This window comes from Cantharellus anzutake (genome assembly GCF_015039405.1).
Source record: "Cantharellus anzutake strain C23 chromosome Unknown EI90scaffold_62, whole genome shotgun sequence".
NCBI classification, from domain to species: Eukaryota; Fungi; Basidiomycota; class Agaricomycetes; order Cantharellales; family Hydnaceae; genus Cantharellus; species Cantharellus anzutake.
In genome coordinates, this window is record NW_024067012.1 from 107,518 (window position 1) to 122,595 (window position 15,078).

The 15,078-nt window shown below is 49.1% G+C and overlaps 4 protein-coding genes across 4 annotated transcripts; 2 read left to right on the top strand and 2 right to left on the bottom strand.

The window, feature by feature from the left end:
- Nucleotide 1: 1 nt before the first annotated feature.
- On the bottom strand, nt 2–5,473 carry EI90DRAFT_3075665 (CPSF A subunit region-domain-containing protein). Its single transcript, XM_039061595.1, has 23 exons — nt 5,115–5,473; nt 4,896–5,060; nt 4,769–4,849; nt 4,565–4,716; nt 4,367–4,513; nt 3,740–4,317; nt 3,523–3,689; nt 3,403–3,471; nt 3,162–3,347; nt 2,973–3,108; nt 2,765–2,916; nt 2,544–2,711; nt 2,302–2,487; nt 1,908–2,252; nt 1,668–1,860; nt 1,538–1,616; nt 1,344–1,485; nt 1,145–1,294; nt 939–1,085; nt 740–890; nt 545–691; nt 361–490; nt 2–312 (listed from the first exon to the last, which is right to left on the bottom strand). The coding sequence occupies exons 1-23, from the start codon at nt 5,424–5,426 to the stop codon at nt 138–140; spliced, it is 4,158 nt and encodes a 1,385-aa protein (XP_038911433.1). The 5' UTR covers nt 5,427–5,473; the 3' UTR covers nt 2–137.
- Nucleotides 5,474–5,489: 16 nt separating this feature from the next.
- EI90DRAFT_3000716 (uncharacterized protein) lies at nt 5,490–10,352 on the top strand. The gene is made up of 9 exons (XM_039056317.1): nt 5,490–5,758; nt 5,820–5,939; nt 5,991–6,399; nt 6,455–6,541; nt 6,596–6,727; nt 6,783–9,792; nt 9,844–9,935; nt 9,996–10,113; nt 10,173–10,352. The coding sequence occupies exons 1-9, from the start codon at nt 5,535–5,537 to the stop codon at nt 10,295–10,297; spliced, it is 4,317 nt and encodes a 1,438-aa protein (XP_038911434.1). The 5' UTR covers nt 5,490–5,534; the 3' UTR covers nt 10,298–10,352.
- A 143-nt stretch (nt 10,353–10,495) lies between these two features.
- Nucleotides 10,496–11,291, top strand: EI90DRAFT_2934905 (phosphoribosyltransferase-like protein; the record flags this gene model as incomplete). The annotated part of the gene is made up of 2 exons (XM_039055128.1): nt 10,496–10,602; nt 10,691–11,291. The coding sequence occupies 2 exons, from the start codon at nt 10,496–10,498 to the stop codon at nt 11,289–11,291; spliced, it is 708 nt and encodes a 235-aa protein (XP_038911435.1).
- An 84-nt stretch (nt 11,292–11,375) lies between these two features.
- EI90DRAFT_3146901 (DER1-domain-containing protein) lies at nt 11,376–12,373 on the bottom strand (the record flags this gene model as incomplete). The annotated part of the gene is made up of 5 exons (XM_039065471.1): nt 11,376–11,560; nt 11,581–11,833; nt 11,907–12,037; nt 12,098–12,131; nt 12,221–12,373. 5 exons carry the CDS (start codon nt 12,371–12,373, stop codon nt 11,376–11,378), a joined length of 756 nt encoding a protein of 251 aa, XP_038911436.1.
- Between the last annotated feature and the right edge of the window lie 2,705 nt (nt 12,374–15,078).

Below are 15,078 nucleotides of genomic sequence, written 5' to 3' on the forward strand. Positions count from 1 at the left end.
ATTGTCATTCGCCAGAGACCCTATGGCTCCTAAACCATTGACATTGAATATAGAATTCAATAACTTAGCTCAACATAACGGAGTAATAATCAATCGATAATGCTAAATTCAAGACAGTCCTGAAGTGCAGCAACCTTCTACCACAGCTGCACGAAAGGCACCAGGTCGTTCAGTAAGGTCCTCCTGTCTGTGCCAATCTGTGCCGTCATTTCGGCTTGCAGGCGTTGTTCAAGAGAGGGAAAGACATTCAATAACTCCCCGTCCAAGATACCTCTTGTCATGGCTTTGGCCACGGCATCGTTTCGCACCATCCTGGAATATTATTGAATATGGCACTAGGGTAGTGTAGGATGGATATACCTGTGTGCGCGTGGATTCAATCCGGCGATGTGTTGGACGTTGCGGATTAGCTGGCCTTGGAGCAGTGAAAGCCGCTTGAATACGGCATCAGGTGCAGGGGTGAACATCACAATCGACCCATTTAACGTTCCTGTCCGTGCCATTATTAGAAAAGGATCATGTCTGGAAATTCAAACGGGCAAACCATAAGTGAGAATGCTCTCAATATCCACTTGATCCGATTGATCATTCTCTTCGCCCCTTCTGGCAAGTGTCGCAATCACGTTATGATCTGTGTGGCCATGGAACTCGCTCCTACACACAAGGAGTTGACCATTATTGGACTCAGCATCTATGGGACTATCAGAATCAAGCAGGCGATGAAGGGAAGGGACTCAACGTCTTGGGTTGTACTCGAAGATTCGAATAACGCCTTCTTCGTCCGTGACCAAACAGGACAGCTGCCCGTCACTGCCAAAAAAGAAATCCGCATTTGTAACGGGGGTGGGTTGACGACCCTTTGACAAGACTGTAAGCTTGAATGGATCCTCCTAGGGACAAATAAGCATTGAACGATAGATGAACCATTTATCCAATACCTGAAAGCCTGCCAGCCATGTCCCTTTGAGCGCGTCACCGATAAGAATAAAATTCTTCAGCGACCGCAGAGATGTAATATAAGTCCCAGCATCAAGGAAAGCAACACCAACAAGCCGTTCATCTAAATCGAACCCCCGCACGAATATCTGGTAGGAATGGTGAGTGCTCTACCCCATAGAACCAGTATCACCTATCACCCATCCACCTTTTGGCCCATAGAAGAGACGAGGTATCCATTAATCCCACATATTGCTGTCACTGGACCTTTGGACTCGTCTCGGCATCGAAGTCGAAGGACATATCGCCCAGAACCGTCTGTCTGTGGGACGACCCCCACGATCTCAAAGATGTAAACCTAAGGAATAGGGTGAGAAGAAACCTGTTATCAAGATGTTCAGGCGTACAGCTCCACGGGTAGCAAGATCTTCTCCACGATCCATCGCTGTTCCAGCGACTATGAAACGCTTGTAGCCCGATGGTGAGCTGGCCGATTCAAGAACAACACACTCGAGAGCAGTCAACTGCTCATATTGAGGGAATTCATACCTAAGTTGACGAGTAGGTAATCAGTGGTCGCAAGTGTCATCGTGAAACATACCCATCAATGACTTCCCAAGTGGAAGGGGAGATAAGTTCAACACTTGAAGCCCCGCAGCTGGGGTCCGAGATGTTAGGTACTGTGGAAATTCTTGAATAAGATTCATTTCTCTCAGAGTTGGCGTCCATACCATCAGGTTGCCAAATCAAATTTGTGTCTTCGTCAAAAGAAGAGAAATTACGCTGGAGGGTTGACCCTGCTATAATGAACTGAGTGTCTGGGTGGAAGGCAATCTTGGAGTACATCCTCTCGGTTTGTACGGATTCATACGGCAGCTCCGCTCCAAGCTGGACGCCAGGAACCCATTGTTCTAGTGTAGATCCCTTGGACAATGTTCAGTCGGACATTCTGACTCGATGGAAATCTGTACCTCGTCGCTATGAAAAAGGAAATCATGGCGTGACTTGAAAGCAGATGAAGTGCTGAAACCAAAAACAATCTTGTGCGAGTCAGGGTAAACCCGCACTGGGCTACCTGATAATGCAACAACCCAAACAGGGTTTACCCCAGATATAAAGACACCATGAAGATCATGGTCGTCAGTCCCAACAGTGAATGGGATTAAGAGGCGAGGTATGCGCGGGCTGGAAGCAGGCACGTGGAAAATCCGACTTAATATTTTAACAAACCGAATGGGCAGTAGTTGCCTTCCCTCCGAAGGTGCATTGTTCAACACGCATCGATAGAGGATGAGAACGTTGGACTTCGTGGAAACCTTCAGAGGATTTAGGGAGAAGGACTCGAAAAGCATGAGATGAACTTACAACTAAGTGTGTCAGAGGCCCAACTTCACCTATTGTTGCCATCACCACCTTATCTACATCATTCGGTGGATGTTGTGTCGAATCGGTGCCAATAACCGCGATTTCTTGGAAATTCTCTATGACAGATGGCAGGTCCGACAGTCCCTGAGAGGAAAATGCGACTTCAAAGGAGAGGAGAGAACGGATCTGCGTACAGAAAAGCTTTATCATTTCCTACAAAGATAAGTGAGAAGTCTAATCACCTCGAAATTATCGTTAGACCGATGCAACACAAGCCACTGTGTAGATTTGTCGCCACTCAAGATACTCTCCAAACTTTCTGTGCCTTGCTGTTGTGGGCGATGGACTGCTCTGGCTTCCCATTTTCCCGACCGGTCGATGTGCAGAGATGATGATAAGCAATTTGGTAGCTATTTGGGTTCGCCGTAAGTCCCACAAACCCGCAACGAAGAGCACGACACACCGTGAAAATGGGCTGTTTATTCAGGCTGCGTTTCGCTGTATCGCCGGAATAGACATTGACTGTCCCATCCTTCCGCTGCACGAGGATAAACGGGTCCGACACCTGCGCTGATGTGACATCAGATTCAGGAATGGTGTCAATTTCTTGGCCATCTTTTATGGGAACTCTTTTAGCCAAAGCCCACCACCACCTCGAAAGATTCTCTCACCTCCGTTCAGCAACCGTAGTGAGTTCGTCATGACTTGCATGATATTGGTTCGTTGGAAAATCGTTCCGGCTGCGAGTGTGATTCCAGGCGCCCGAGAGAGTATCTGAACATCTCCAGATGGACTCTTACCAAAAACCTTACAAGGCTGCATTAAGCCTGGTGTAAAAGACTTGATGTGAGATGACCCACCCGCGACACCCCTGGAAGTGATGTGGCGTGACTAGTTACGATAATGGTGTCTTCGAGAGACAATGTCACCGGCTGTTCCAGGCGCGATCCACGGAGTCGCATTTCGCGGCGTACTGGGAGACTCCAAATTCCTCGGTTGCCCCCGAGCGTTTGGATTTTGCGCTTCACTACGCTAGGTAGATGAGACTGTGCGAGCACAAGCATGTTGAGTCAAAAGAAACGATGGCGAAGCTTATATCACCTTGAATCGCGTTATAGTCGATGTACCTCCTATGCCTGTGCAAGCAAGGAGGTCCGGAACTAAACGAGCCTTCCAGGTAGTCGTTAGATTATGGAAGTCGGGCCCAAAAGATTACGGTACCTCATGCGTATCAACAAAAAAAGCAAGGTCTTGGATGACGCCCCAGCCCGGGACACTATCTTTGACAGCAAGCCTCAAGGATTTCTGAGCATCATTGCCTGAAAACGTTGTTGAAGTTCCGTTTCCACTTTTTGATGTATTGGCATATGTCGTTGCGCCATAGAGATCTGGATGATCGATTTCAGATGCGGGGATCAAGGCATTTGGAATGGTATACCTTCATCAAGATCTTCATCCATATCATCTTGTGAAGGTTCTTCCCCCATTTTGGGCACGTCGGCCTGGGAAGTTATCTGCAATAAGGGAGACGAGCCAACTGTGGAACCGACAAACAGATGGTCGTGCGACACGAGAGTGAGGGAGGAGGCAGGCGTGCACTGGGCCACTGATTGGTCTAATTGTAAACGGGAAACAACGCGTCCGTCCAGAACGATGGTCAGGGGATGGACAACACCAGTTGATAGGAAAAGAAGAGCCGTCCTTTCGTCGATGAATGACAGTCGAGAACCGTCCAGTACTAAACATAAGGAGGCTTGTACTGGAGGATATGTGATCGAGCTCACTCTCGACGCCCACCCATTTACAGGCAATGATGTTGTTCGAGATGTCTGATCAACATGGATAACCGAGTTCGAGGACAGAATCAGTACGCCACCGTACGAGGGGGGACAAGCCAGCAATGAGAAGCAGTCATAAGGAAGACCGCCCACCCGAGCGATATTTGGATAACTATGGGTGAGAAAATCGAGCGTGAAAATGGAGAGACTAAAGGTATCCTTCAACTCATTGATGCGCCTAAGAATAGGCTGAAAACACTTCCATGGCAATCAAGAAATGAACACACCCTGTCCACGTCTGGCGCTCTTGATATAGTATAGCTAGCGTGACATTGTTGAAGCCGGGTAAGAACACAAAATCTGCAATATTGCGAATTTTCGAATCAACCTCTTCCGGCAAGTTGAGAACAAAGCTCTGCGAGTAAGGCACCTCCCTGTGCAATACGGTCAGAACTATTGAACACTTTCAAAGGATTAAAAAGAACCTAATCCCATTTTCCTGTTCTAAGGCATCTAATTCTACTTGGCTCTGATATAAAGGTAGGATGGCCACGGATTCGTGTGGCAACAGCAGTGCCGCGCATCGGGATAAAGGATCCACACGCATATAAGTCACAAAACCGGGAGGAATGGTCAGCTGGAAAGGCTTCATCAGGGGCGATATTGTGTGTTACTGATCCACGACGTACCAACTGAGGAGCCCTTTCGTATGTATGAATGGAAATAGTGATAAGGTCCTGTGCTGAATCGGACCATTCCAGAAGGGAAACCTACGCAAAATCAGAACAATTGAAAGCCGTATCTCAATTTTCTCACTTTGGCATCTTTGAACGATACAAGAAGCCTCTCTAGCCCGTCTTCTGATGTTGCCAAGGTTTGGACCTTCCCTAAACCTGTCACCACGCCATGCAATCGGAACTCTCGCAACAAGTATAGGCGGGTTTCGGTAGGTCGCAACTCTTGCTCGAACTTTGAAACAGACTATACCCAATGTGAGTACGCGAACGCAGTATCTGAAGGCAGGGGTCTGCTTGCCTTGACTTCGGCGACGTTCACGAAGCCATCTCCTTGACTGTCCATCTCAACTTCACCTTCGACAGCTTCAGTTCCCCTACGCCCACGGGTACCAGTGGTAGTGAGTGCGACTGGCCGATTCTGCCGTAGCATGAGCGGTTGCTGGCGGACTTCATATACTCGCAAGATATTGGTTCTTGCAATGACCAAATTTCCAATTGAGGTGATGTCTGACCCAGGGGATGCATCTAGAGATGGGGGAGATAGTCTTAGGCTTACGGAAAACTCCACGCCATTGGCTGCAATGATTTCTTGACGATGCGCATAAGGCATTGGGAATTTAAGCGCTGGGAGCAGCTTGGAACCAATTTCAATGGAATTCAGAAGTTGGTCGGCATTTGCCATCTCTTAGACGTGTCTTCGAAAGTTCGCGCTTTTGACATGAAGCTCAAAGAAATTCAGCGAACGGCGACGTTCGCATGGTCCCCAAGCTCAAGGCCAACCACTTTGATCGTCACTGGAACAGTTGCTGGTGCACTCGACGCGTCATTCAGTAACGAAAGTCAACTCGAAATATGGGATCCTGATTTTATGAACAAGAGTGAAGCGGGTCTTGGAGGCGCCGGACAGCGCGGTCCCATTGTATCAGTGACAACCGGCTCAAGGTGCTGAGTCCCACTCTTTGATCACCGTAGGTGTGATATCACTTATCTCATTTGCGAGCAGATTCAATCGACTTGTCTGGGGGGCGGTTGGTACGAGCCGGCCTCGTGGCGTTATTGCTGCGGGGATGGAGAACGGGGAGGTAAATATATGGGACCCTGAAAAGATTGTTTCGAATGCAGAGTGAGTCCATTGGTGACGAGGTCATAAAGTGACACCTCACTCTGTGACCAGACCCTCTGAATACCTCATATCTCGCAACACCGAGCATACTTCATCAGTGCGAGCGCTCGATTTCAACCCACTACAATCGCATCTTCTGTCGTCCGGCGGTGGGAATGCGGAAATCTATGTGTGGGACCTGGAAAACCCTAATAAACCCTACACACCGGGTGCGAAGAGCTCTAAACTGGATGAGATTACATCGTTGGCATGGAATCATCAGGTTGCTCATGTCCTTGCTACTTCGAGTACCTCTGGCTACACGGTTGTCTGGGACTTGCGGGGCAAAAGAGAAGTCACTGCCCTGCAGTATGGTGGGGGCGCAGGGACTACGGGGGGGAGCACGGTTTATCAAGGCGGAGGTGTGCTTGCATTAGGTAACAGACGAGGGATGAGCGCTATTGCGTGGCATCCTGACAATGTGCGCGAATTCTGTTCCATTCATCTCATTTTATTTCCTGACGATTCCATCTCAGGCCACTCGCTTGATCACTGCCTCTGAAGATGATAGCTCCCCAATCATCATGGTTTGGGATTTGAGGAATTCTCGTGCCCCCGAAAAGGTAGTTTCAATGCCCATTGCCCACCTTGTCTTCCTCATTCATGCTTTTTCTTAGATCTTGACTGGTCACGAGAAAGGGGTGCTGTCGCTCGCATGGTGCAAGCAAGACCCCGATCTTTTACTCTCTTGTGGAAAGGACAACCGAGCACTGATTTGGAACCCCCAGACGTCAGAAACCATCGGAGAGGTGTGACCTGCTTATCCTTCTGCCACCTTGCATCCTAAGAATTTTTATCCGAAAGCTACCTGCTGCAAGCAATTGGGCCTTCCAGGTCGAATGGTCCCCACGAAATCCCGATATGTTCGCTTCTGCGTTCTTCGATGGTACCATCGGAATTCACTCCTTACAGACAACCAATGAACCTTCTGACGTCACTCCCGTCCATGGCACTGTTTCCTCGAGTGGTGCGGACTTGTTCGACCAACCTTCGAGTGCTACAAGTCAGGCCCCTTTATCTCTTCGGCAGCCCCCCAAATGGCTGAGACGACCAAGCTCAGGCTCTTTCGGGTTTGGAGGGAAATTAGTGACTGTCAGCAACCTTCCTTCAGCGCAAGGAGCGAATCAAAGCCGGGTAGTTCACCTTCGTACTGTTGCTACCGAGCCGAGCATTGTTGAGAGTGTCAATGCCTTGAAAGATGCCGAAAAGTGCCAGACGTTGAAAGAATTCGCCGCGCTCAAGAGCTCAAAAGCTCATGTTAACGCGAGCGATGTGGAGGCAGCGAGCTGGAAAGCACTCTCCAGTCTTTTCAGCGCGGATTCCCGTGATGAGCTTGTGACCCTTCTGGGATTTTCCAAAGCGGAAGTCGCAACGCAAGTCGCTGAGGCCTCTAAGACACTAAAAGCCGGCCCTCCCCGATCACGACCACTTCCCCGCGTTGTTGACGGGGATTCAAGCCTCAGTGTCACTGAAGGGCGAACCTACGTGTCGTTTGCTGAACCAGAGAAGGAAGTTCAGAACGGGGAACGAGAATCCGAGGACACTGAGGCCGGGTCCGAAGGTCGTCATTCGTCTGGAGCCCCCGAGGCAACTCCTTCCGAAGTGAGCGGTAGCGCTATGTCTGATTTCACCAAAGCAACAGAACCGGAGTCCACTGCCACAGAACCAAGCCTGTTTGGCGATGACGTGGCGGTTGGGACGCCTCAAACAGAAGCTGCTGCTGACTTTTTCAGTTCTATGGGAACCATCCGTAATGCGGTGCCCGAAAGGGTATTGGTTCCTCATCACAGTTACGCCGCTGACTCCTCTGTAGCAGCAACCATTGGCTCCCGAGCATCATCTGTCATTTCCGAACCCTTGAGGGGCCAAACTTTCAAGATCTATCCCACGGATGAGTTGGACACTGATCGGCTTATTACCAAATCACTCGTACTAGGCGATTTTGAGTCTGCAGTCACTCTGTGTTTGTCGGCCGACCGTTTTGCCGATGCTATCCTGCTGGCCGCCCGTGGCGGACCGGATTTACTGCAGCGAACACAGACGACGTACTTCGAGCGTCACACAACCGCACTCCCTTATCTCCGACTTTTCCAGTCTGTGGTCACGAATGATCTAGCGGACGTTGTGCAAAACGCAGATCTCAGCGAATGGAAAGAAATCTTTGTCGTGGTTTGTACGTTTGCTAGGGCGGAGGAATTTGCAAGTCTAGCAGAGCAGCTTGGCCAAAGACTTGAATTCCAAAGTCAGTTGCTGAAGTCCTCGGAAGGCGGGGAACTAGCACACAAATCGCGTGAGCTGCGGAAAAATGCTGTTTTGTGCTACTTGGTGGCTGGAAAGTTAGACAAACTTGCCAACATCTGGGTGGAGGAATTAAGTGAAGAAGAGTCCCAATTGAATAGCGATGCAGCTTCCACCTCCTCCCGATACGCTAATCATGCCAGAGCTTTGCAATCATTTATCGAGAAAGTTGCCGTTTTCAGGGGCGCGACCAAGTTTGTCGACGTCGATCTCAATATTTCACCCGTTGATAGTGATGAGGTTCAGCGGACTTACAAACTGTCGGAACTGTACAATCGGTATTACGAATACGCCGATCTCTTGGCTGCTCAAGGACTCCTGGGTGATGCGGTGAAGTACATCAAACTGACCCCTGTGGACTACAAAGGACCGTCTGGGTCTCAGGTTGATTTTGAAATTGCTCGAGATCAACTCTTACGTTCGGTGGAACCTTCCACGCCCGCGGCGCCAAAACCAATATCCCAAGCATCTATACATGCTCCCGCGTTGACCGCGAATGCGACCCCATCCTCGTCATATTCCCCGTACAGTGTTCCACCTGCTGCGTCCACGCTGGCAAATGGGCCATATCAACCTAGCCAAATTCCTCCATTTGCGTCGAACATACCATATGGTTCTCAGTTCCTCGGTCCTCAAGCTGCCGGGCCCAGTGCCTCCGCAGACCTTACATCCATTATTCCACCTCCCCCAGTGCCTATCACATCCTCGGGTGGAACTCAGTCCAGCATAGCACCGCCTCCGCCTAAGAAAGACATTGGTGGCTGGAATGACGCACCGGCTTTCGAGCCTCCTGCACGCAAACTCCCTCCGTCCACTGTGCCAAGCAAAACGCCAGCTTCCATAGCGTCTCCTTTCCCCAACTCTTCTCCGTATTCTGGACCGGGTAGTCCATCCACACCCCCACCCCCATTCCGCGGGCCCGGAGCTCCCCGTGGGCAAACGCCACCCCCACCACCTCGCGCGGGCAGTAACCAAGGATCACGCGCACCACCGCCACCGCCTGCTTCACAACCTGCGTTTGCCCCCCCTCCACCCCGTAGCTCAGCGTTCCAAGGTGCTCCCCCTCGCCCCGGATCTGCAGGACCAAGTGACTACCCGCCGCGAATAATGTCCCCACTCAACCCGGCGACAACAGCTGGAAACACACGGCCTCCAGCCCCACGACGAAGCCCTTATGGCCCTCCTGCCGGACAGCCTGCCCCGGTGGCCTATCAGCAGCAAACAGCACGAGCTGTTCCTCCCCCGGGTCAATATGCTCCACCTGTTGTCTCAGGGCCTCCCCCAAGCGGGTTTGGCCGGGGGACTCCACCTCCTGCCGCAGTGCCAGCAAACTATGGTCCGCCGCCGTCTGGACCAGGTTCGAGATTGCCCCCGCCTCCAACTGCTGGTGCACCTCCGACCGCAAGCCCTCCAACCGGGTTGAGGCAGGCTCCGCCGCCTGCAGGTAACGTTGCATCTCCCACGCCTGCGCCTGCGCCTCCACCTGCGCGAGCAGCTCCACCTCCGCCCAAGTACCGTGAGTCGCAAACATTTCGTTTCCTTGAATAGCTCCAAACCCATCTCCTAGCCCCCGGTGACCGGTCCCACATACCAGTATCTGACAAGCCGATTCTCGAATACTTGAGCGGCGAAATCGCCAGACTGAAGCAGACGACCCCGGTTAGCCCTATCCTCGTCAGACACATTGATCTTTGAATCTAACGCTACCTCACATGGAAGCCCCAGCAAAAGCGGGTGGCGGACGATACAGAACGTCGAGTGAATGCCTTGTTCGAGGCTCTGAATGCACAAACGCTTTCCAGGCCTGTGGTTGACCAGCTCGCCTCACTTGTTCAGAGTACGTTAGCCCAATTCATCCAGATTGTGAAAGTTAACGTGCTCATCTCATCATATCAGGTATGCAAGCTAGGGACCAGCACCGTGCCCTCGCCCAACATGTCGATCTCCTTACCTCTGGCTCACGTACAGACGATATTGCTCTGTGGATGTCTGGTGTGAAACAGTTGATTATTCGACTATGAGTATTTGCGTTCATGCACGACCGCCGCCCATTGATCAATGTAATCACACTCATAATTAAAAAAAAAAAAGAATGTCAATTGGAGATATGTACCTCAGACCAAGAGACAAACGATGACCCAATTTGTTTGTGGCGGCTTTCTCCGATTTTCGATCGAGGAATCGATACCTACCTACGTTCTCTAATCTTCGGGCCTGACATGGCGAGCCTGCAAGAGCAACTAGAAAAATACACTGGGGCGTTCATAAAGTCATCATTAGATGCAGGTGCCCTCAAGTTCGGCTCATTCACTCTGAAATCTGGACGGTAAGGGATTGGCATCCCCACTCTTAAGTGCCACACACAACCCTTTCTGATCACAAAAATCGCTCTCCCTCTTTTACCCAACACCCAGACAATCGCCTTATTTTTTTAATTCCGGAATGTTGAACACTGGCTCATCGATAGCAACGCTTGCATCTGCATACGCTGCACTCATCCAATTACACTTCCCCCCACCATCGTTCGACGTTCTCTTCGGACCTGCATACAAGGGTATTCCCCTCGGTGCAGCCACTTCCGTTGCGCTTTACAACACGTTCGGCACGTCCGTTGGGTTTGCCTATAATCGAAAAGAAGCGAAAGATCATGGTGAAGGAGGCTGGCATGTTGGCGCAGATGTGAAAGGGAAGAAAGTACTGATACTGGACGATGTCTTCACGTCTGGTATGGCCATCCGGCAGGTTGCGCAAGGAATTCGAGAAGCAGGTGGGACGATCGTTGGTGTAGTTCTCTGTTTGGATCGGCAGGAGATAGGGAAGGAAGGTGAGGTGGAGAGTGCGAAGACTGCACTAGTGAGGGATTTGGGTGGTGCTGAAGTTTACGCTGTTCTCACGATAAACGAGCTCATCACATATTTGGAGAAAGAAGGGAGAAGCGACGAGGTGGCTCAGATGAAAGCGTATCGAGAAAAGTACGGCATCAAGCAACCTCAATGTAAGGATCGAGTATACTAGTAGGATTTCTAACCAACGTATTACAGGACCATACCTCAATCAAAATATTACAGAAATCGACAGCACAAGGGACAAAACTTGGATTCATTCGTTGCCTAGTCTCCTACCAGATCCCCAATCGTAGCCTGTAGTAGTCGAACTAGCAGGAACATCTCGCGTTCTTGGCGGCCGAACGGTATAACCACCCCTAGTGGCCCCTGATGGGGGGATCACGGCACCATCACCTACAATAGCGCGCAACCACCCTGGAGTTCGTCCAAAGACACGCCCTGTGCCAGGAGGGGGGAACCCGGAGTTTCCTTCCACTCGAGCATCCATAAGACGTACCCCGTAATGATGCCTGTAACAGATGCAGCAGCAGCTTGTGGACCCGCGAGTATAAAGTCCAACGCTACGAGTGCAATTGGGAAATACTTCTGTGGGAAGGTGATCAGACCCCAGAGGGATGTGGGCTGCTCTGGATTAAAAGCAGATGCAATAGTTGTTATTGCGACGAAGAGCGGGCGGAAATGTACAGAAGATCGAAGAGGGATGTTGAGGGCCTATCGAAAAAGGGGACATTTTATGTCGTGTGAGATCAAAGGGGCTCGAACCATTATCAACACGTAGGCGTACTATTATGGATACGGCAGAGATAAGGAGATGCCATGCGTAATCTGCAGATCGCCGAGCGTATTGCCCTTCCTCGAGCGCATTGGAATTACGGTAAAGCATAGCAACGTTGAATATGAAGTCTATCCCGGACCCTGTGCCAAAGACAACTTGTCAGAGTCCTCTTCTAATAGAAATCAAAGTGAGAGACCAACCAGCAAAGAAGAACGAAGTATAGCCACGCCACAGCTGGAAACGTAAGTAGCAGGATAATGGGGAGGGTTAGTGAACTTGAAAGTCAAGTTACATACAGCGACAAACCAATATACTTCACTTACCTGTAAACGGTCTCTTACTAGATTCCAGTCGAAAAGGAAAGGATACGGTGACACAAGTCCCGACATGAGCGGTAAGGAAACCGCCAGTGTGGAAGCAAGGAGAAACCTTGTCACTGGAGGTATCTTCCTTATTTCATCGAAGAATCCTGACATCCCTGCGGTACCAAACAAGAGCTGTGGTTCGATTGTTTGAAAGTGGCAGCAATGAGCGATGGAATAGCAGCACTATAGTGCTTGAGCGACGTGTTCACCCGTGACGAAAGGTACGTGGCTGTTACATGTATGTATGTAGTCATTTTCCCACACAATTTTTTTTTTCGTCCAGGCGTACGTCGATGGCCAAAGTTTCGCGCTGGGTGGATTTGAAGTTTAATATTCCCTCCCGAAGCGCTGACAAAAAAGGGTGATCGAGTGGCCGAGTGACAACCCCCACGCCTTGGAGTCCCAGTACGATAATGCACGACCAACTAGTACTGTGTTTAGGCAGGTGAGCTTGAAAGCTAGGAACATTGATGACAGACAGGAGGCATATCTATATCATCGATCATGCATGGCAACATCAAGGGGAAATAAGACAACGCGCGTTTCACACACACACAGGAACAGGCAACTCCATAACCAACACCAAGGCACGAAAATGAAAATGTTGAAATCCCCGGGAGCGGCGAGCATGCCACCTCCGTGCATGTGCATGTGCGGGTACGTAACGTCCAAACAAAGGAACAAAAAGGAACGTACCAGTAGGAGGAGCCAGCACAAAAGGTACGTCGATGAAATGGCGTTACATAACCCGTGCATGTTGGCAGTAGTATTGAAGATCGTATGTGATTATGATTATCCATCAGGTTTTCAGGCTATACTTACGCGTGATCGGCCCTCACCTTCAGCAGTTGCCCCTCCTCCCCCTCCGGCCCCAAGATCGACAGAACAAACATGGGCCACCTGGGGGATCAGCCCTTCCGTTATTACATAATGGGCGCTTTTAATACTCTTTGCAATCCGATGTAACTAGAGACCTTTAACCCGTGGGGTGCTCGTTCCTCGCACACCCACGCGTTTAGCGGTCTCTAGCTCCTGCGGAGGGCATCGGGGCTGCGCCCCGAACCCCCCTGGGGCGTTGCCCCAGACCCCATTGGGGCTCCGCCCCATGCAACGACATCCTTGTTATTATTGTTCCCCATGTGCTAAAGAAATAATGAGATATATGGTGATTATTTATGCACCAAGGGGCCAGCCCCTTGAACCCCTGCTCCTGCGGAGAGCTATTGGGGTGTTGCCCCAAGCCCCACTCCTGCGGAGAGCCTGGGGCTGCGCCCCAAACCCCCTGGACATATTTGATTATTTTTTACACCAAGGGGCCAGCCCCTTGAACCCCTGCTCCTGCGGAGGGCCATTGGGGCCTTGCCCCAAACCCCACTCCATTAGTCATGCACAGGAATGAGAAACACCTTCCCCAATCCACTGGGAGTGAGGCCCCTGCATTGTTTTTCTTCATTTTCTGGCCATTTCTCCAAACCCACCACCCCAACCACTCCCCATCACATGAAATTCCTTCTAAGTTTATAAAACAGTGTTCCCCATGTTGCCGTGAATTTTTTTGATTTTATTTTATAGAGAGCACCTTACTTTTATTTTTATTCTATACTCTCCCATGTTGCCATGAATTTTCTGGATTTTAATTTGCATAGAATACCTTGGTATTATTTTTCTTGGTTTTCCCACATTGCTGCAATTTTTTCAGATTTTATTCTATATAGAATACCTTGGTTTTATTTTTGGTTGTTTCTATTTCATGTTGTTCCATGTTGCCGTGAATTTTTTCGAATTTTTACCTTATCTGGAACCTTAGTTCATTTGGCTCTGTTGTTGGAAACTCCGGATTTTAACTTACTTACTTCCTATTTATTTATCTATTTTACATGCTAATAGCGAAAATACAAAGAAAAAAACGATACTACCATTTATTGTACATGCCAATTTTCAACAAAAAACAATAACTAAATACTATTACTATAATTATTTATTCACTATTTACTACTATTATTATTATTATTATTTACGACTATTATGACCTATTTATCTACCTATTTTATCTATTTATCTATCTATTTTATCCATTTTACATGCCAAAGTCACATGGGAACAAAAAAGAATTGCTCCCATGGGGGGGTTTGAACCGATTTTGAGTGGGGGTATTAGTACTTTTTCGCATATGTCTGTGCGCGAAAAAAGTTGTGGGAGGTTATGCTCAATTGCTCACGTGAATTTCCTCAAACTAAACATATACAGGTGATTCTTTACATAAATCTATCATATCTCTGTCAGTTCTTATCCGTTTCTCGTCGGGTTTTGTTCCATGGGTGCGTCTCAATGTTCTCTACATGTTGTATTATTGGTCCGACTCGTCGTTCGGCGATCCTGAGGAGATTACAGCGATTTATCGCATTCCCATGCACAAACTGTAGAGTAATCTATTATATCTCACTTGATACTTTACCAAATGTTTTATAAATTTGCGTACTAATTCATGTATTATCGACGCAAGTCTTTGACATTTTTTCATATTTTTCTTAACATGCGGCGAGGCACTGGAAGACGTTTCCCACGCACAGACCACGCGCAGAGCAGACACTACATTCGTATCTCTGTCAGTTCTTATTCGTTTCGCTTCGGATTTGTTTTAACGGGCGCGTGTTAATGCTATTTACAATTATCATTATTGCCCCGGTTCATTATTGCGCGATTTTGAGGGTGGCAAGTGAAGTTTAATAGAATAATTTATTATATCTCGCTTGATACTGAACCAAATGTCCTGGAATATTTCGAATCATTTTGTATACTATTAACGCAAGTACAGA

Bases quoted from the DNA above. Each gene is read 5' to 3' on its own strand.
- EI90DRAFT_3075665 (XM_039061595.1), bottom strand. From the start codon at position 5,426: ATGCCTTATGCGCATCGTCAAGAAATCATTGCAGCCAATGGCGTGGAG. The intron at 3,472-3,522 runs GTACCGTAATCT...ACTACCTGGAAG, and splicing joins TTTTTGTTGATACGCATGAG to GCTCGTTTAGTTCCGGACCT. The intron at 891-938 runs GTATTGGATAAA...ATTTGTCCCTAG, and splicing joins CATGGCTGGCAGGCTTTCAG to GAGGATCCATTCAAGCTTAC.
- EI90DRAFT_3000716 (XM_039056317.1), top strand. From the start codon at position 5,535: ATGAAGCTCAAAGAAATTCAGCGAACGGCGACGTTCGCATGGTCCCCA. The intron at 6,542-6,595 runs GTAGTTTCAATG...GCTTTTTCTTAG, and splicing joins ATTCTCGTGCCCCCGAAAAG to ATCTTGACTGGTCACGAGAA. The intron at 9,793-9,843 runs GTGAGTCGCAAA...CCCATCTCCTAG, and splicing joins TCCACCTCCGCCCAAGTACC to CCCCCGGTGACCGGTCCCAC.